This window comes from Ammospiza nelsoni, chromosome 35 (assembly GCF_027579445.1).
Source record: "Ammospiza nelsoni isolate bAmmNel1 chromosome 35, bAmmNel1.pri, whole genome shotgun sequence".
NCBI lineage: Eukaryota > Metazoa > Chordata > Aves > Passeriformes > Passerellidae > Ammospiza > Ammospiza nelsoni.
The window spans coordinates 1762162-1782604 of record NC_080667.1 but is presented as its reverse complement, the minus strand read 5'-3'; the positions used below and the strand labels follow the sequence as shown (position 1 = coordinate 1782604).

Sequence of the window (20443 nt, the reverse complement as noted above, 5' to 3'; positions counted from 1 at the left end):
ACCGGGATTAAATGGATGCAATTTGCAATCAGGTTGTTTAGGTTGGTGCCCTATCACCACAGTAGCATTCTTATCGAACTGTTTCCCCACCGTAATTACATAATCATAAATGTACTGATTACCGATTTGGTCTATAGCGTCCCCATTTACAACTTGCATAGCATAAGGTCTACCATACAAAATTTCAAATGGGCTTAACTTTTCTTTTGATCTTGGTTTGACTCTCAGCCTAAGCAGAGCAATAGGCAAAGCTTGATACCACTGCAAATTAGTCTCCTGGCATATTTTGGCAATTTGCTGTTTGATGAGATGATTCATCTTTTCCACTTGCCCACTGGCCTGTGGACGGTAAGGCGTGTGTAATTGCCATTTGATTTGTAATGCTTTGCTTATTGCTCTCACCACTTTTGCACAGAAATGTGTACCCCTATCCGAAGAAATGCTTTTCGGTACCCCAAACCGTGGAATAATTTCATTCAACAGTACTTTAGTCACTTCTCTTTCCTTATTTGTCCTACAAGGGAATGCTTCAGGCCACCCAGAAAATGTATCAGTTAATACCAACAAATACCAAAACCCCCCTTTTCTTGGGAGTTCAGAAAAATCAATTTGCCATACTTCACCTGGGAATTTACCTCGATTTATGGCTCCTTGGTGTACCTTGGTTCCCGTATTCGGGTTATTTTTCAGACACCGCTCGCACTGGGATGTAACGTGCTTTACAGTAGTAAATAATTTCGGTCCTGCTATCCTGGCTTGCAAATGTTGGTAAAGCGGATCTAGACCCCAATGGGCCTTTTCATGCTCCGTCTTTACAATCTGCCACATTAGGTTCCCTGGTATTACCAACTGTCCTGTCTCTAATTGTCCCCATCCACTGTCTAACAGTTTACCTTTATTCCTTTGAATCCATCTATGATCTGATTCCTGATAATTTGGTTGGAGGTTTACATCCAGCTCTCCTGGTATTAGAGCTGTTATATTTACCTTTCCGGTCCTTGCAGCAGCTAATTTAGCTTCTGCATCTGCCTTTCTATTCCCAACTTCTGGAGTAGTGTTACCTTTTAGGTGTCCTTTACAATGCATTATGGCCACTTGTGCTGGGAGTTGGACTGCTTCTAGCAATCGTAGAATTTCCTCTGCATGTTTGACTGTTTTCCCTTGAGTAGTTAATAGTCCTCTTTCTTTCCAGATGGCTCCATGAGCGTGCACAACAGAGAAGGCATACTTAGAGTCTGTCCAAATATTTATTCACATGTTCTCTGCCAATTCCAGGGCTCGAGTCAGAGCTATCAATTCTGCCTTCTGGGCTGAGGTCCCTGCAGGCAAAGGGTTTGACTCGATTACCTTTTCTGTGGTAGTTACTGCATAACCAGCCATTCTTATTCCTTGTTTTACGAAGCTGCTACCATCCGAGAACCAGTCGGCTGCATCTTCGAATGGCTCTTCTTTGAGATCTGGGTGACTGGAGTAAACGGCTTCGATCGTTTCCAGGCAATCGTGCTCAATGGGTTCTGCTGAGGTCTTCCCTTCTAGGAATGAAGCTGCGTTCACAACGTTAGTTACCTGAATAGTAACGTCATCTGACTCAGCCAAGATAGCTTGATACTTTAGGAATCTGGAAGGTGATAGCCAGTGATTCCCTTTCTGCTCTAACACAGCAGACACAGTGTGAGCCACTAACACAGTCATTTTCTGGCCCAGCATGAGCTTTCTGGCCTCTTCAATGTTGATTATCACTGCGGCCACTGCTCTCAGACAGCCAGGCCATCCTTTACTCACTTCATCCAACTGTTTGGAGAAGTAGGCCACAGCCCTTTTATGCGGTCCTAACTGTTGTGCTAGGACTCCTAGGGCCATTCCTTGTCGCTCATGAGAAAACAGCCAGAATGATTTTGTCACGTCTGGAAGACCCAAGGCTGGTGCTCTCATGAGTTCCTGTTTCAGTCTCTTATAGGCTCCCTTTGCCTTGGGAGTCCAAACTAGAACACCCTTACTTTCCTTCAGTAAGTCATAGAGTGGTTTGGCGAGTATTCCGTATTGATAGATCCATAGCCGACACCAACCGGTCATCCCCAGGAAGGCGCGCAAATCTCTCACCGTCTCTGGTTTAGGCATTTGGCAGATGGCTTCTTTCCTGGCTGCTCCCAGGGATCACTGTCCTCTGGAAACTTCATATCCCAGATACACCACTCCTTCTTGTACCAGCTGTGCTTTCTGTTGAGAAACTCGATATCCACTTAAACCCAGAAAGTTTAACAGGGAAATAGTCCATTCAATGCATTCTTCTTCTGTTTCTGTTGCTATTAGGAGGTCGTCTACGTATTGCAAAAGAGTACCATCTCCCAGCAGCTTTTCCCACTGTTCTAATTCTTTAGCTAATTGATTCCCAAAAATTGTAGGGCTGTTTTTGTATCCTTGTGGCAACACCGTCCAGGTGAATTGGGTTTTTCTTCCCCTATCTACAGATTCCCATTCAAACGCAAAGATCTTTTGGCTCTCCGGAGCTAAAGGAAGGCAGAAGAATGCATCTTTTAAGTCTAACACTGTGAACCACGTCAAATTATCTTTTAATTTAGTTAAGAGTGTGTTAGGGTTAGCAACTACCGGATGTAGCGTCTTGGTTATCTCATTTACTGCCCTCAGGTCTTGGACTAATCTATATGCTCCATTAGGTTTCTTTACTGGCAGAATTGGGGTGTTAAAATCTGATTCACATTCTATTAATAACCCTAATTCTAAAAACCTTTTGATTATGGGCTCAATTCCCTTTCTATCTTCTAACCTCAGTGGGTATTGTTTCCTAACTACTGGCCTCACTCCAGGTATAAGTTCAATAATGATAGGTGTTGCTTGTTTTGATTTCCCAGGTATATCGGTAGCCCATACTAATGCATATGTTTCACTCAGGATTCGCTCAATATTGTGACTTTTAGGCTTCGGTTCTATACAGCTGATTGTTAGGCTTAGGGCTGTAATCAGTTGCTCTTCACTTACTTGAAATTCCAATTTGTCTTTGTTGAATTTTATTATGGCTCCCAAGTTCTCCAGTAAGTCTCTTCCTAGTAGAGGCTTTGGTGAATTTGGCAAATACAGAAACTGGTGAATTCCCATTTGTTTCCCAATTTTGTATTTGATAGGTTTCAAAAAGTAAGCTTTTTCTGGTTGGCCTGTTGCTCCCACAACTTGTACAAATTCATCACTCTTAGGTACCAATTCTTGATTTAAAACCGAAAATGTTGCTCCTGTATCAATCAAAAAATCCAATTCCTTTTTACCTTCCCCTAGCTCCATTTTAACCAGTGGGTCTGCTAGGGTACGGCCCACTGGTCCTCCTCATTCACTGTCCTGATGTGCGATAGTAGTAGTGTCCATTGATCTTTCTCTTGATTGAGGGCACTCACGTTTCCAGTGTCCCGTTTGGAAGCAATAGGCACACTGGTTTGGCCCTATTCTAGCTGGGTGGGGTTGGAACCTCCCTCCCCCTCTCACTGGGTAGCCTCTATCCCTACCCCTGGTATGAGGTCCCAAATGGTTTGTATTTTGAGCTGCTACTGCTACAGCCACTATTCGAGCTAGCCTCTTATCTTCCTTTTCCTTTTCCTCTATTTCTCTATTATTATATACCTTCCATGCCTCATTCAGCAACGCCTCCAGGTTTTTATTTGCTGGATGTTCAAGCTTTTGTAATTTCTTCCTGATGTCTGGATTACTATGTCCCATCATTAATCCTAACAGGTGTTGTTTCCCTTCTTCCGTTGCTGGGTCCAGGGGTGTGTATTGTCTCATGGCTGCCCTAAGTCTATCCAAAAACTCTGATGGGGTCTCATCCTTTCCCTGCCTGATGTCATATAGCATCGACCAATTGATAGCCTTAGGGATCGCATTACGCAAGCCCATTGCTATCAGTTTTCTATACTGCACCAGCCACCGATAGTGCTCTTCGTTGCCCGGGTCCCATTCTGGTTTACTGCTGGGGAAATTATCTTCTAGCCTCCCTGATAATACTTGAGCATGTTGTTTTCCTGTTTCCAATCCGAGTTCCCTTTCTGTATCTGTCAATTCTGACAGCATCACCTCTATATCTTCCCAATCAATATCTAAATTCTTTGCCATTAATTCAAACCTCTTCGCTACTCCCTCTGGATTCCTCCTGAAGTTCCTTGCCTCATCCCTCCAATTGTTCAGATCACTCGTGGAGAACGGCACCTTTACCCTAGTCCTTTCCCCTACCATTGGCATAAGTTGTCGGAGAGGAGCTATCGTATGGTTGGTTCCCTTCCTCTCTTTGCTTTGCTTCCCTCCGTGCCACAGATCTGGTATAATACAAGTGACTGATCCCCTCCCCGGGATCTTCTTCCTGTGCCTCAATGTCTTCCCTATTCTTTCTCTTCTCTTTTCTCTTTCCCTTTCCCTGTTCTTCATCTTCACCTTCTATTTCTGTTAACTCTTTTCCTACTACTCCCCTAGCATGGTTTACACAGTCCAACTGCCTCTCGCTCTGCATCTGTCGCCTTTCTTCCCGCATCTGCAGGCGCCTATCCTGTTCCGGGCTACTGTCCTCCTCATCTTCTGTTCCCCTTCCATCTCTCTTATCCTCTATCTGAATTACTATATTCAGCTTCTGTGAGTTGTTCTCTGCCTCCCTTTCGCATGTCTCATTGTCATTCTTCTCACTATATTTCAACTTAGAGACGTCACCTCCCAGTGAGTTACTTTTGTCTCCAGTCCTCGGTGTGCTTGTTTCCATTCTACAGGTACCTGATTTCCTTAAACTTCCATTCCTAGGTGTGCTACTATCCCCACATGGACTTAGTTTGGGCAGGCTGCGTGTCTCCCCTTGGCTCTCTGCTCCATGTGGACTGCCTTCTTCCCTCTCAACTTCTAGTCTGGGTGGGCTGTCAGCATCCCTGTAGCTCCCCGACCCCTGTGGACTATCTGGTCCCTGCGGGCTGCTTTCCTTCTTGTCAATCCCCGATTTTAATGGGCTACCCTCCTCCCAACCGTTGTCTAGCTTCTGAGGGCTGTGCCCAAACTTAGATTTCCACCATCGTTCCAGTTCCTTAAATGGGCTAGGATCCCCTTGTTCCTCTTTTGGCCTGGGAAGAGGCCCTTCCCGTCCTGAAGCGAATGGATGGTATTCCCACAGGCTTATTTCGCTCTCCTTTCCACTATCCCTTTTTGTTAACTTAAGACATTGTTGCCCAATGCTACATGCATCACAGCAACGTTCTTTAGGCTTTGACCTTTCTTATCTTTTTCCAGGGCTAGTACTAGGGGGTCCTGAGGTGCTACATTTACCCCGCACTCTTTTTGCCACTCCTGTTTATTTCTTAGGGTAAAGAACATGTCAGCATACATCACTTCGTCCCATTTATTAAGTCGGCGGAGGAAAAGCATCAGTTGTAAAATAGTGTTATAATTAGTTGTTCCCTCCGGCGGCCATTTCTCATTGTCATCTAACTTATACAACGGCCATCACTGTGTACAATATTTAAGGAGTGTCTTTTTACTTATGTTTCCCCCCGGAATCCCTCCCAAGTCCTTCCAGTGCTTTAGGATACATCCTAAGGGGGTTTTCATATTTACGTCCTTACTCTGTTGGCCTCCCATTGCTATTCCCTGTGTCTGCGTTTTCTGTTTAACCGGATCAGCCTCTTTCTCGCAAGTACTGTATGCCAATTTATTTTAACACTTCATACACACAATTTCCAATCGCTTCGTCCGTTTCCGACCTGGCTTCTCGCGAAGAACAGGAAATGCGGAGTGGGACTCCCTCTCGCTTCGCAGCGATGCTGCGTCTCATTCACTCTCACACATACCCACACACCTTTATGAAATAGTTCCTACCTTATGGTCTATATCAGAACAGACTGTTTTACCAGGTAGGGTCACGAGAGGTCGCCTACAGACCGTGAGATACCGGTTTGCCAGATTCATGCAATCGCAAGGCACCATAGACAGTATAACAATTGCAGGGGGTGACAAATTTCTTCCCGGGATTGAGACGTACGTCTATCAACTTATGTGGGATCTCAGCACCTCAGGATGGAGGTGCAGAGAGGCCGAGACCACCCTTGGGGGGCTCGGGAGTCCTGGAATGTTGCCAGAAGTGTCTGGTGGCTGGACTTTGATCTGACCCAGGAGACAACGCCTGTATGAGGACTGGGAGGAATTCACTGGGTGAATGGTGAAGGGATAAGTTAATTAAAGTGTAAAACACAGGGTTTAGGATTTTGGTACAGGGGGGTCTAAAGAAGTAAGATGGAGGAATTGGGGCGTGTCCTGTCCTTCTTCTTCTTCTTCTTGGCCTCCATCTTCTGTGGTGATGGTGGCACTTTGGGATTGGTTATTACTAGAAGTGCACCGGTTAATAAGGGTAGAAGGTATTGGGGAAAAATGATAAATATTGTACACGTAACTTCGGGTATAAAGATAAGTGACCGCCCTGGGGGTTTGTGGAGTGTGCCCATGGCTGACTTGCTGTGCAGACCTCTGTCGGGCTGAAAGAAAATCTTTTAGATAAACAATTAATAAACACCAAGACCGAGACAAGATCAGAAGTCTCTCCTCGTCCTTTGAAGCGCCGGGCTCTTCAAGGCCATCCCTGGGCCTTTCCAGGCCACCTAAACAGCCTAAACAGCCGAGAAACCGAGCAAGTGGCATCCCTGAGCTATCTCCGGTCATAAATCACCAGGACATAAATCAGCAAAGAAAAGAAAAACCTGAAAGTTACAAACTTATTCTCTTCTAAAAGATTACATAGAGAGTGACAAGACGTCTCCTGTAAGATTTTGCAACAGACACATAGAACAGACACAAGAATACCACAAACTGACCGACCTCTCTCCCGGTCTCAAGAGAGCAATCTTAGTACTCGACCCTTAATTCACAGTATTATAACATTAAACACAATGTTAAAACAGTTTCCCACATAATAAGAACAAACCAAAGATACCAAGATAAACGAAAAACAAATATTCCTTCCAGCAGGACTCTAACCTGCATTTCTATTACCGGGCCTCTAACCCAGCCGGGATTCTTTACCAGGGCGTCCCCCGGCTTCCCTTCGAGCGGTCACGTCTGACCCCCGTTTCCCAATAAAGCGCTTTACTGTAAAACCTATAAGCAAAGATAAATACCTCTTAATTTGGAGCAGGAGATGCAGAAAGTTCTTGTCCACGGGTGCGCGTTGGCTGGGGGATGGGGATCTCTTCTGACAGAATTCCGTCAGGGGCCCCGAAGAGGTCCCGGCCCCCCCAGCCAAGGCTTGGAAGGACCCTTTTCTGTCCCATCTGGGTCACCAAAAATGATGCCGAATTTTGCCCCAAAAGGCGATAATAAGCTGCTCAGAGACTGGATTTAAGGCCTATAGGCAGGAGGTATTTATTGGCAACGCGTTGGAGAAATCACTAAATGGATTTCTAAGTTATGTACAGCAAAAGCAGGTTTTTATACAATTTTAAACAAGGATTACATCATTTATTACATGCATATTCATAGGCAGGCAGGAGTATAGGCGGAGTCTTCCGGGAATTCTTGGTCTTCCTTAGTTAAATTTTAAGCTTTTCCTAATTTGGACATCTTCCTGTTATCCTTGGCATGTTTTTTCCATGGCTTGGCTGAAGTTACTGTTGTACTTGGCTTGATTCTAACGGCTTGGCAGGTCACTTTAACTTATTGGCTTCCACTTCTGCTTCTTCAAATATTCTAATTCCAAAGTTTCTTCTGTGAGTGTATTTTAGATTATTTATTAACTTATCTAGATATCTGATCAAAGTTTTTCCTAATAGTGTATTTTAGGTTATTTATTAACTTCTGCAATTCCCTTGATATACTTTTAAGTGTCTTTTAATTCTTTTATTTCTCAGAAACTATTGTTCATTATAATGAATGGCTTCAGCTGTGGCACTTTCAGGGAGCGCCCAGGCCACGAGATTCTCCCTCTCCTCTTGTGCTGCCGCTGCTCGGCCTCTTCCTCCCTCCCTCCTCCTCCGCCCCATTCCGGAAGGCCAAACTGTGAGGGGAAAGGGGACAGGCAAAGGGCAGGAACCGTGAAGGAAAAGCAGCAGGGAAAGGGTTGGAAGCGTGAGGGGAAAGGGGGCAGGGAAAGGGTGGAACCGTGAGGGGAAACGGGGCAGAGAAAGAGCGGAACCGTGAGGGGAAAGGGGCAGGCTCAGGCCAAGGGCAGCAACTGTGAGGGGACACTCTGGGAGGCGGTACTCTGCAACCAGAACTGCAACGGACTGATCATGAACAGGAGAGAAATCAGTAAGTCTAAGAGTTTTATTTGCTGCAAATGCATCCTGTACAGCCAGCCCCACACAATCACTACCCGTGAGGTGCAGCAGCGCACGAAGCTCTTCCCGTACTTGGGGCACTCACAGGGCTTCCCTTACCGGTGCCTTCGTTGGTGTTGGGTCAAGTGAGAGCTGCTGGAGAAGCTCTTCCCACACTGGGGACACTCATGGGGACTCTCCCCAGTGTGGATGCGCCGGTGCTTGACGAGGTTGCAGTTGCGCTGGAATCCCTTTCCACAGTCAGGGCAGCGGAAGGGCCTCTCCTCTGTGTGAATCCGATAGTGCAGGACGAGACTGGAGCTGGTCAGAAACCTCTTCCTGCATTTATCACACTCGTAGAGCCTCTACCCAGTGTAGATGTGCTGGTGAGTGATGAGGGTGGAGTTGCGCTTGAATCCCTTCCCACACTCAGGGCATTGGAAGGGCCTTTCATCTGTGTGAATCTGACAGTGGCGGAGGAGGTGGGAGCTGGACTGAAACCCCTTCCCACATCCCACACTTGGAACATTTGTAGGGCCTCTCCCCAGTGTGGGTTATCTGGTGTGTGATCAGGTGGGAGCTCTGGCTGAAGCTCTTCCCGCACATGGAACACTTGAAAGGCCTTTCCCCAGTGTGGATCCTCTGGTGCTTGATCAGGCTGGAGCTGCAGCTGAAGCTCTTCCCACACTCCCCACATTCATGGGGCCTCTCCCCAGTGTGGATCCTCTGGTGCTTGGTCAGGCTGGACCTCTCTCTGAAGCCCTTCCCACACTCCCCACACTCGTAGGGCCTCTCCCCAGTGTGAATCCTCTGGTGGCTGATCAGGTCAGACCTCCACCTGAAACTCTGTCCGCGCCCCCCACAGTCGTAGGGCCGTTTCCCAGTATGGATCTTCTGGTGCTTGGTCAGGTCAGACCTGCAGCTGAAGCTCTTCCTACACTCCCCACACTCGTAGGGCCGTTCCCCAGTGTGGATCCTCTGGTGGCTGATCAGGTGGGAGCTCTGAATAAAACCCTTCCCACACTCCCCACATTTGTAGGGCCATTCCCTAGTGTGGATTATCTGGTGCCTGATCAGGTAAGAGCTGCAGCTGAAGCTCTTCCCACACTCCCCACACTTGTAGGGCCGTTTCCCAGTGTGGATCCTCTGGTGCTTCACCAGGCTGGAGCTCTCGCTGAAGCTCTTCCCACATTCCCCACACTCGTAAGGCTTCTCACCCGTGTGGGTCCTCTGGTGCAGGATCAGGCTAGAGCTCCACCTGAAGCTCTTCCCACACTCCCCACACTCATAGGGCTTTTCCCCATTGTGGGTTCTCTGGTGCTTCACCAGGCTGGAGCTCTCGCTGAAGCTCTTCCCACATTCCCCACACTCGTAAGGCTTCTCACCCGTGTGGGTCCTCTGGTGCAGGATCAGGTTGGAGTTCCACCTGAAGCTCTTCCCACATTCCCCACACGTGTGGGGCTTCTTCCCATCATGGAGCTTCTCATGGAGCAACAGCTCCGAGCTCTGGCTCCATCTCCTGCCGCCTTCCCGGCCTAGGCTGGCTCTTTCCCCCTCAGATCCCCGCCAGCTGCGTTTGCAGCCCCTCCTCGTGTGGCATCTCCAGGGCTTTTCCTCCCCGTTTGCTTCCTGTGCCGTTGAGCCACTCAAAACAGCCTCTTCCACCAGGTTCTGCTGCGGGCATTTGTCCTCCCTGCTCTCCATGCTCAGCTCCTGCTCTGGGGGAGGAAGGACAAGGACAGGATGGGATTTGCCTCCGTGTCACAGGCAAGGGCAAGGAGATCTCCCCAGGGCGTCCCCGCCAGGACGGTTACCGGCACCCCCCGATGTCCCCCCCGAGGGGCCTTTTCCGCTCAGCCTTGGACTGCTTCATTCTCCAAACACCCCCTCAAAAACCCAACTGGGAGTGGCTGGGAACATGCCAGAGGAACTGGGCTACACTGGGACATACTGGGAGGGACTGTAACAAAAGTGAGGGTGAAAGAGAGCAACTGGAACCATGTGGAGCACAACTGGTTCATACTGGCAGGGACTGGGAGCACACTGGGCTTTTCTTTTGATCATACTGGGAAGGACTGGACTAATACTGGGAGGATCTAAGAGCAACTGAAAATACACCCTGCACATCATCTCCCATACTGGGCCTGACTGGGAGCAACTGGGAGCATGCTGGGAGCAAATGGCATCATACTGCGACTGACTGGGTTGATCTAGAAAGCAACTGGAACCATGCTGGGGGCAGCTGGGACCATACTGGGAGAAATTGGAAGCAACTGGGACCACACTGGGAGGGCTGGCATGTGACTGGAATCAAACTGGAGCTTACTGGGATCATACTGGGGTAAAAGTGAGTGACTGGGATCACATTTTGGGCTACTGGGAGCAACTGAGAGAAACTGGGATGATGCTGCAAGCAAACTGGAGGAACTGGGAAGGACTGGATGCATGCTGGAGGCAACTGGGATATACTGGGCATGACTGGGGGACCATACTGGAAGAACTGACACCTTACTGGGGCCACTGGCAGTGTCTGGAAATGACTACAGACATGCTGGGGGAACTGGGATATACTGGAAGTGTCTGTAACCATACTGGTGTGACTGGAATTACACTGGGAACAGCTGGGACCATGCTGGGGAGAACTGGGACCACATTGGGGGCAACTGGGAGTGAGTGGGACCATGCTGGGAGGGACAGGGATCATATGGGGAGTAACTGGGACTAGAGCAGAGGCAACTGGTTTCAACTGGGACCACACTGGGAGTGTTTGTAACCATAGGGGAGTGATGGAAGCACACTGGGAACAGCTGGGTCCATGCTGGGAGCAACTGGGATCACACTGGGGGCACTGGCATCAGACTGGGAGTGACTGGGAGCAACTGGGATTAGACTGCAGGTGACTGGAATCATACTGGGAGTGGCTACACTCATACTGGGATTATACTGGGCATGAATGGAACCTGACTGGGGGTTACTGGGAGCTACTGGGCCCATGTTGGGAGGAAAATTGGCATATATTGGGAGAAACTGTGATCGGCTGGAAGGTTCTGGAACCATGCTGAGAAGACTGAGACTATAACTGGGGCAACTGGGAGTTACTGGGAAAGACTGGGATCATTCTGAGGTAACTAGAACCTTACTGGAGTAATTGGGATGTACTGGGAATGCCTGTAACCATACTGGGGCGACTGGAACCACACTGGGAACAGCTGGGGTCTTGCTGGGGACAACTCGGACCACGCTTGGGGCAACTGGGCATGACTGAGACCCTGTTGGGAGGGACTGGGACTAATCTCAGGTTAACTGGCATCATAATGGGAGGAACTGGGAGCAACTGGAACTCTGTTGGGGGCAAATGGGATCAAACTTGAATCAGAGTGAGAGCTGCAGGGTCCATGCTGGGTTAGACTGGGATCACACTGACAGCGACTGGAATCATGCTGGGATTGACTGGGAGTGGCTGTGAGCAACTGAAATTGTGCTGAAAGCAACTGGTAGAAAGTGGGAGAGACTGGGAGCATGCGGGGGGTGACTGGGATATACTGGGAGAGACAGAGAGTCACTGGGATCACACTGGGGGCACTGGTATCAGACTGGCAGTGACTGGGATCATACTGGGAGTGGCTACAATCATACTGGGATTAGAGTGGGTGTGATTGGACCCTGACTGAGGGTTACTGGGAGCTACCAGGATCATGCTGGGAGCCAACTGGGTCTCCCAGCAGCCTGGCGGGGGGCGGGCAACGAGTGGACGGGGCACCCCCAGTCCAAGTGTGACCCCAGCAGCTGGGACAGGGGGGAACCTCCCCGGGCACCTGCGGGATGGGGGGCGATGCTCCCGGGGTCCGGAGTTCAGGCAGCGCCGGAGCCGCTCGATTCCGCCTGCGCTCTGCTCCCGCCGCTTCCTGCTGCCGCTCCGCCTCTTCCTCCCTCCCTCCTCCTCCTCTTCCTCCCCCGGTCCCGGAGCCCTCGCAGCCGGCGGGAGGAGCGGGTATGGAGCCGGGCCAGGTCGGAACGGAGAGAGGGGTGGGGGGGATGGCAGCAGTGGGAGTGACTGGGCTGTACTGGGATCATCCTGGGAGCAGCTCCCGGGTGACTGAGTTCTACTGGGACCGTACTGGGATCACACTGGGAGTGAGGAGGAGCAGCGCGATGGCTCCAGCGCTGGGGCTGGGGGCGCTCCTGGGGCCCCGAGGTTGCGGCGAGAACTGAGGGGGGACCCCTGGCACCGGGACTCTCTGATCGCCCATCCTGGAGCACCGGGGGGCCCCTGAACCCCCACTCCTGGGCACCGGGATCCCCCCGCACTCCCATTCCCGGGCATGGGATCCACCCTGCACCCCCTTCCCGGCCATCCCGCCTCTCCCAGCCCCCAGAGCCCCCTTTTCCTTCCCCCAGAGACCCCCTTGACCCCTATTCCTGCCTTTCCCATTCCCCAGCCCCTCCTCCACACCGAGGACACTCGAGACCCCTCTTCCCAGCCATCCTGGCTTTTCCCAACTTTTGCTGGGAGTGGGGAACACTGGGGACCCTTGGAGCTCCCTTTCCTGCGTGCAGGAACCCCCTTAGCCCAGCCCGTCCCCGCTCTGTCCACCGCAGCCTCCCCTTTTCTCAGTCCTGGTACCCCCAAACCCCGTTCCCTGCTCTCGCAGCTCTCCCTTTGGTTCTCCCTGTGCCCCCCAGCCCCCAAATCTCGGTGTCCCCCCAGTTCTCCTGTCCCTGCGTTCCCTGCCCTTTCCCGGCCCGGGGTTCCCCCAGCTGGTGTCCATGGGGTCCCTGGCTGGGATCCCCTTCCAGCGGGATCTCGGCACAGCCAGAGCCGGCATCACGAGCGGCACCGGCACGGGGCCACCGGGGAGCTGCCTCTGCTGCAGCTGCATCCTGCCATTCCCAGTTGCTCCCAGTTCCTCCCAGTGGCTGCGCAGTCGGCTCCCAGCATGCGCCTGGCAGCTCCCAGCACCCCCCAGACAGGGACCAATCACACCCCCTGCAATCCCAGTCCGATTGTAGCTACTCCCAGTATGATCCCAGTCAGTCCTAGTATGATCCCGGTCACTCCCAGTATGATCCCGATCACTTGCAGTGTAACTCGAGTCACTCCCAGTATGATCCTGGTCACTTTTAGTGTAACTCAAATCGCTCGCAGTCACTACAACTCTGATGCCAGTGGCCCCCAGTGTGATCCCAGTTGCTCCCTGTCAATGCCAGCATGACCCCAGGAGCCTCCAATATAATCCCAGTGATTCCCAGTCTCTCGCACTCTATCCCAGCCACCCCCAGGTTGCTCCCAGTCACTCCCACTTCTTTCCAGTTGCTCACAGCCACTCCCAGTCAATCCCAGTATGATTCCAATCACCCTCAGTGTGATCTCAGTCTCACCCAGTATGGATCCAGCTGCTGTCACTGTCATCCCAGTATGGTCCCAGTTGTCCCTAGAATAGTCCCAGGCCCTCTCAGCATGGTCCCAATCACTCCCAGTTGCCCCCAGCATGGTCCCAGCTGTTCCCAGTGTTTCCAGTCCCCCCAGTATGGTCACAGACACTCCCAGCATATTCCAGTGTGCCTACTACAGTTCTAGTTAGCTCAGAATGATCCCAGTCTTTCCCAGTTCCTCCCAGTTGCCTCCAGCATGATCCCAGTTTCTGGCAGTTGCCCGAAGTGTGATCCCAGTGGCTCCCAGCATGACCCCAGCAGGATCAGTAGTCACTCCCAGTATGACCTGAGTCAGTCCCAGATACTCCCAGTATTATTGCAGTCATGCACAGAGTGACTCCCTGTCATTCCCAGTGTGGGCCCAGTTGCTCCCAATCACTCCCAGCATGGTTCCAGTCACTTCTAGGATGATCCCAGTCATTCCCAGTATGATGCCAGTGGCCTCCATTATGATCCCAGTTGCTCCCTGTCAATGCCAGCATGACCCCAGGAGCCTCCAATATGATCCCGGTGACTCCCAGTCTCCCCCAGTATATCCCAGTCAGCCCCAGCATGCTTCCAGTCACTCCCAGTTTCCCCTGGCTGCTTTCAGCACAATTCCAGTTGCTCACAGCCACTCCCAGTCAATCCCAGTATGGTTCCAGTCACCCCCAGTATGACCCCAGTCAGTCCCAGATACTCCCAGTATTATTGCAGTCATGCTCAGAGTGACTCCCTGGCACTCCCAGTGTGGGCCCAGTTGCTCCCAGTCACTTCCAGTATGGTTCTAATCAGAGCCAGCACCTTCCCAGTCACTCCCAGTATGATCCCAGCCATTTCCCATAGGATCCCAGTATGACCCCAGCATGGGCACACTGCTCCCATGATCATCCAATGTGGTTCCAGTTGCTCCCATTTACCCCCAGGGTGGTTTCAGTCCCTCCCAGTGTATCCCAGTTGCTCCCAGCATGTTCCCCGTCCCTCCCAGTTGCCCTGAGTTGCTTCCAGCCTGAGGCCAGTTGCTCACAGCCACTCCCAGTCACCCTCAGTGCAGTTCCCAGTTGCTGCCAGTATGACCCAGTATGATGCCAGTCACTCCCAGCATTGGCCAGCTTCTTCTACTGAGGTCCCAGTAGGATCCCAGTAGCTCCCAGTCAATCTCTGTTCCTCTCAGTGTGATCCCAGTTGTCCCTAGTATAGTGCCAACCAATCCATAGATGATCCCAGTCCCTGCCAGCATGGTCCCAGTCATGCCCAGTTGTCCCCAGTGTACACCCAGTCACTCCCACTCACTCCCAAGTACCCCAGCATGGGGTCCCAGTTCTCCCCAGCATGGTCCCACCTGTTCCCAATGTGGTTCCAGTCACCTGAGTATGGTTAACAGACACTCCCAGTATATCCCAGTGTCCTTCAGCATGCTCACAGGCATTCCCAGTCATTCCCAGTTCCCCCAGTGCAGCCCAGTCCCTGGCAGTGCTGCCACTGCTGGGATCCCCCAGCCCTGTGTGCGTTATCCCCTGGCGGATGTGCCGAGAGGAGCCCCAAGGGCTGGCAGTGGCCAGGCAGGGTCCCCAGCAAGGCCCAGTTTGGATGTGCAGCCCCCAGTTTGCCCAGTTTGCCTCTCCTTTGGCCCGGGCCGGGTTCCCCCCGCCCGCAGTGTCTAGAGTAGCCGAGAGCCCCGCGCTGCCCATCCCGACCTGTCCTGGCTCCATCCCCGCTCCTGGCACGGGCTGCGAGGGCTGCGGGAACGGGGCACCGAGGGTGTGGCTGCTGCTGGGGGAGGAGGAGGAGGGAGGGAAGGGCAGGGATGGAGGGGGAGGAGGAGGCGGGGTTAGGGGGGAGGAGGAGAGAGGGAAGGGGAAGGATGAAGGGGGAGAGCCAGAAGGGATAGAAGAGGAGAAGGAGGTGAGCTGAGGGAGAAGGAGGAGAAGGAGGGATGGAAGAGGAGGAGTGGGAGGAAAGAAGGGACAAAGGCAGATCCAGGAAAGCAGAGGGAAGCCCTTGTCCTTAAACCGCCCCTGAGCGTGGACTGCATCCCAGTGTGGGCAGCAGAGAAGGGGGGGATTCTTCTCCTCTGCCCCACTCAGGTGGGTCCCCACCTGCAGAGCTGCCCCAGCCCTGGGGGCCAGCACAGGAATGACCTGGAGCTGGTGGAACCAGTCCAGAGGAGGCACCAGAGATGCTCCAAGAGCTGGAGCCCCTCTGATCTGAAGCTAGGCTGGGAGAGCTGGGGGTGCTCACCTGGAGAAGAGAAGGATCCAGGGAGAGCTGAGATGTCCTGCAGCTCCCTCTGTGCTCTCAGCCAGGCAGAAGCAGGCTCTGGAGTCAGCCCTGGAGCAGGGCAGGTGTTGGGGGTGTGATATGGAGCTGCTCTCCTGTGGGATATCCCCTCCAGGTTGCAAGCTCCTCAGTGGAGGAGTGAATCCAGGAATGTGGCTGTGGTTGTCCTTTCTTGTGGCTTGCCCCCAGCCCTGCTGTTCCCTTGGCCACTCCTGTGGGAAACAGTGCAGGTTTAGGTGCCTCAGCACCACCAAACCCTCCCTGAATTCGCAGCCCCCACCCATGAGATGGTTACTGGGGAGGGAGAGCTCGGCCCAGATATCCTGGAGGGGGTCCCTGCAATGGGTTTTTTTGGGGGATGTTTGGAGAATGAAGAAGTCCAAGGCTAAGCGGAAAAGGCCCCTTGGGGGGACATCGGGGGTGCCGGTGGTGGCTGCTGGCAGAGGCAGCCTGGAGGACCAGAGCCCTGTGTCCCTCAGGAGCCCAAAGTGGGGAGCCCAGAGAGGGGAAAGCGCCGCCATTGGCGGGAGCCTCAAGAGCCTGGAGAGGGGCAGGGGGGACTCCTTGGAGCCGCTGCAGCCCCGAGCAGAGAATGAGGGGAGAAGGGAGCCCAGGAGCCCAAAGAGCCCCAGCATCCCGAAATGGGGAGAGCGAAGAGGGGGGAGCTTTTGGCATTGCTGGGACTGCCAGCAGCCTGGACAGGGCAGGCACCGAGGAGAAGGGGGACCCCCAATCCAAGTGTGATCCCAGCTGGTGGGACAGGGGGGATTCCCCGAACACCAAAGGGTCGGGGAACTCCTGTGGGGCTTTTTCAGGGCTGAGTCTTGGTGTTTGGGAGGTTTTTCTGGAGCCCAGGTGTCCGATGGCTTGAACAGATGGACTTGGGCAGAGGGACCTTCAAACTCAACGTGCTCATCCCTTGTTTTCCCCAAACCAGGATTTCCCATTCCTGACCCCTGGCAGGCTGTCAGGAAGAGGAAGATGACCAGGGACACTGAGGCAGGTGAGGAGGAAGTCAGTGCCCCTTTCCCCTCTGTGCTGCTCCATCTCCCAGCCCAGCACGGCCCCGGCTGCAGCACAGCCCTGGGGGGATCTCCTTGCCCTTGCCTGTGGCACGGAGGCAAATCCCATCCTGTCCTTGTCCTTCCTCCCCCAGAGCAGGAGCTGAGCATGGAGAGCAGGGAGGACAAATGCCCGCGGCAGAACCTGGTGAGAGAGGCTGTTTTGAGCGGCTCCATGGCGCAGGAAGCCAATGGGGAGGAAAAGCCCTGGAGATGCCGCACGAGGAGGGGCTGCAAACGCAGCTGGCGGGGATCTGAGGGGGAAAGAGCCAGCCTGGGCCAGGAAGGCGGCCAGAGATGGAGCCAGAGCTCAGAGCTGTTGCTCCATGAGAAGCTCCATGATGGGGAGAAGCCCCACACGTGCGTGGAGTGTGGGAAGAGCTTCAGGTGGAACTGCCACCCGATCGTGCGCCAGAGGACACACACTGGAGAGAAGGCCTATGAATGTGATAAATGCAGGAAGAGGTTTCAGACCAGCTCTGATCTCCTCAAGCACCAGTGCACACACACAGAGGAGAGGCCCTTGCGCTGCCCTGACTGCGGGCAGGGCTTCAGTCACAACTCCAGTCTCGTCAGGCACCGATGCATCCACACTGGGGAGAGACCCCATGAGTGTGAGGAATGTGGGAAGAGCTTCAGCCGGAGCTTGCACTTGATCAGGCACCAGAGGACCCACACTGGGGAACGGCCCTACAAATGTGGGGAGTGTGGGAAGAGCTTCAGGGACAGCTCCAACCTGGTCCAGCACCAGCACATCCACACTGGGGAACGGCCCTACGAATGTGGGGAATGTGGGAAGAGCTTCAGCCAGAGCTCCCACCTGATCCGCCACCAAAAGATCCACACTGGGGAACAGCCCTACGAGTGTGATAAATGCAGGAAGAGGTTTCAGACCAGCTCCCATCTCCTCCGGCACTATCGGATTCACTCAGAGGAGAGGCCCTTCCAATGCCCTGACTGCGGGAAGGGATTCAAGCACAACTCCACCCTCATCACCCACCGGCGCATCCACACTGGAGAAAGGCCCTATGAGTGTCCCCAGTGTGGGAAGAGCTTCTCCAGCAGCTCTGACTTGACCCGACACCAACGGAGGCACCACTAAGGGAAGCCCTGTGTGTGCCTCAAGTGCAGGAAGAGCTTCATCATGTGTGCTGCTCCAGCTCCATCCCCCACTGGAGGAGGCACTTTGGGCACAGCCCTGGTCACTCACATTCCCTGTGATCCATGTTGGGAACACACCTGGCTGCTTCTCCTTTTGGTTTGACCTTAATTTTCTTCTGCTTCATCTTCATCCCTCAAAAACAGGCAAACCTGCGTTAAATGAAATAAATTTATCAAAGATGTGTAAAGTTCCACAATTTCAGAGGTTTTTAAAGGGGAATTGATGGTTAGGAGACAATATTCTGGAGGATTTGTGTGGTCCCAGTTCCAAAATGCTCCTGGTGCCGGTCCCAGTGTCAGGCTTGGTCCCAATCTTGGTCCCAGTGCCAGTTCTTGTACTGGTGCTGGTCTGGGTCTCGGTCCTAGTCCTGGTGCCGGTCCTGTAGTGCTTTCAATCCCAGTTCCAGTGTTGGTCTCAGTCTTGCTGCTGGTGCCCATTCTGCTGCTGGGTTTGGTCTCAGTCCTGGAGAATTTAGGTCCATTTGGGTGATTTTAGGCCAAACTGGGAAGGTTTAGGGTGGGCTTCAGATCCCTTGGAGTGATTTCAAGCCTTTTAGGATGGATCTTGGGCCCTTTCGGCTGATTTTAGGCCAAATCTGTTGGGTTTGAGGGTGGATTTTAGATCTCTTTGAATGTTATAAGCCCAGTTGAGTGGGGTTTGGGCCTGTTTGAGTGATTTTAGGATAAACTGGGCAGGTTTAAGATGGATTTTAGATGCCTTTGGCTGATTTTAGGCCTCTTTGGGTAATTTTACGTTGAACCAAGCCTTTTAACAGTGATTTTAGGTCCCTTTGTTTTATAGATGGCTAATGATATGATTGGCTCTCTCAATTAAGGGATGAATGCTGCATGAATATTAAGAGAAGCTTTACTGATGTGTGATTATGTTATTGCAGTCTGTTGTTTAGATGTCCTCTGTTCTCCCCACAGTCCCCTTTCCCCTCCATTGTTACCATCAGACAGCCTGAGCCATCCAGGACAGGTGGAAAGAAGGTGTCCTGGTTGAGGGCAAATTTGGTAGAGAATTTCCAAAGGAGGGCCCCTCCAGAAAACAAACTCACACAGCCCCTCCTCCTAACCGGTTTGGTAAGAATCCCTCAGAGAGAAGTGGAAAGAACCTGTTTATTGAACAGGCACAGCAACCCCAGCACACAAAATGAACAATACCGGGTGACACCACTCTGAAAAAGATGACAAATTCAGAAAGTCTCTCTTGGGGGTGATCATTCTGTTCTCAGTCCCTCCGGCACTGGGGCATCTGCTGCAGACCATAAGGTGCAAACTCTCGGTGTTCCCAGATCCCAGTCTGGAGCAGGTTTAAGGAAGTCCAAAAAAAAAGAAAGGAGAAACAGTCCAGGAAGAAATTTGGACTGCTTAGCTAAACTAACTAATGAGCAGAAGCAAAAGCAAAGCAGGAACGAGAGCAGAACAAAAAGCCAAGTAAAAAGCAAAAGCAGCACCATGTTCTGCCCTGTCTCTGTGTCCCGCCAGCCATGGGAGAGTGGCTGATAAGAAACCAAAACAAAACTTTCACTCTTCAGAGCCAGTCTCAGAGGCACAGAACATAACATCCAGCATAAACAGAACGCATGAATGGGGGTACAAGCACCATAACGTCACCCTAGGACAAGCTGTCAGCTCCAGCTGCAGGCAGGCCTGAAGACCCTTTGGTTTTGGTTAGAGTGCATTATATGCTTTTCTTTGCTGAACATCTTAATACAGTAGAACCAATCTATACCCTTACTTTTACCCATAGCCTATCAAACTCCTATAATTACCATAATCATGTTTCTATTCTCCAATCACTAAAAGTCAGTACATTACAGTTTAAGCTAGAAGTTGTTTTTCAGTTTTCTTGCAGTGGAAAATTCTTTTTTCTACTTGCAACTTTGCTGACTTGTTTGCCTGTGCTATCTTCCTGCTTGGTAAAAACATCTTCTGTTTGGGGTGGGTTATCCTTTGCTCTAAGCCATAAAAACCCCTTGTAAGTAACACACCCTTTGCCTTCTTAGTTATCCAGTAAGACTGGCTCAGCAATTATTTTCTTCTGTATCAAAACTTGCTTCCATCTCTATTCCTTCATCAGACTCCACATTTAAAAATCGTTCTGCCAAGCATACATATCTGTGAGACTTTCTTGTCAAACTTTCATCCTTCCCAACATCTCCCCCATTCTGATGAACAAAAAAGATGCTGGAAACTGTCTTATTTATCATTCTCTGCACACATTGAAGTGCATAGGGTACCACT

At 51.8% G+C, this 20443-nt stretch overlaps 1 protein-coding gene and 1 pseudogene across 2 annotated transcripts; one reads left to right on the top strand and one right to left on the bottom strand.

Moving 5' to 3' along the window:
• Positions 1–8132: 8132 nt before the first annotated feature.
• The window catches only part of LOC132086043 (zinc finger protein 271-like), a 244089-nt pseudogene continuing 231778 nt past the window's right edge, over positions 8133–20443 (bottom strand).
• On the top strand, positions 8214–18353 carry LOC132086048 (zinc finger protein 239-like). 2 transcript variants are annotated; one of them, XM_059491511.1, is made up of 3 exons: positions 8214–8271; positions 16909–16974; positions 17128–18353. In XM_059491511.1, the coding sequence occupies exons 1-3, from the start codon at positions 8253–8255 to the stop codon at positions 18132–18134; spliced, it is 1092 nt and encodes a 363-aa protein (XP_059347494.1). In that variant the 5' UTR covers positions 8214–8252; the 3' UTR covers positions 18135–18353. The 2 variants fall into 2 exon arrangements, with proteins under 2 accessions (XP_059347494.1, XP_059347495.1); XM_059491512.1 differs by lacking the exon at positions 8214–8271 and adding an exon at positions 12247–12287.

Bases quoted from the DNA above. Each gene is read 5' to 3' on its own strand.
- LOC132086048 (XM_059491511.1), top strand. The intron at 16,975-17,127 runs GTGAGGAGGAAG...TTCCTCCCCCAG, and splicing joins GACCAGGGACACTGAGGCAG to AGCAGGAGCTGAGCATGGAG.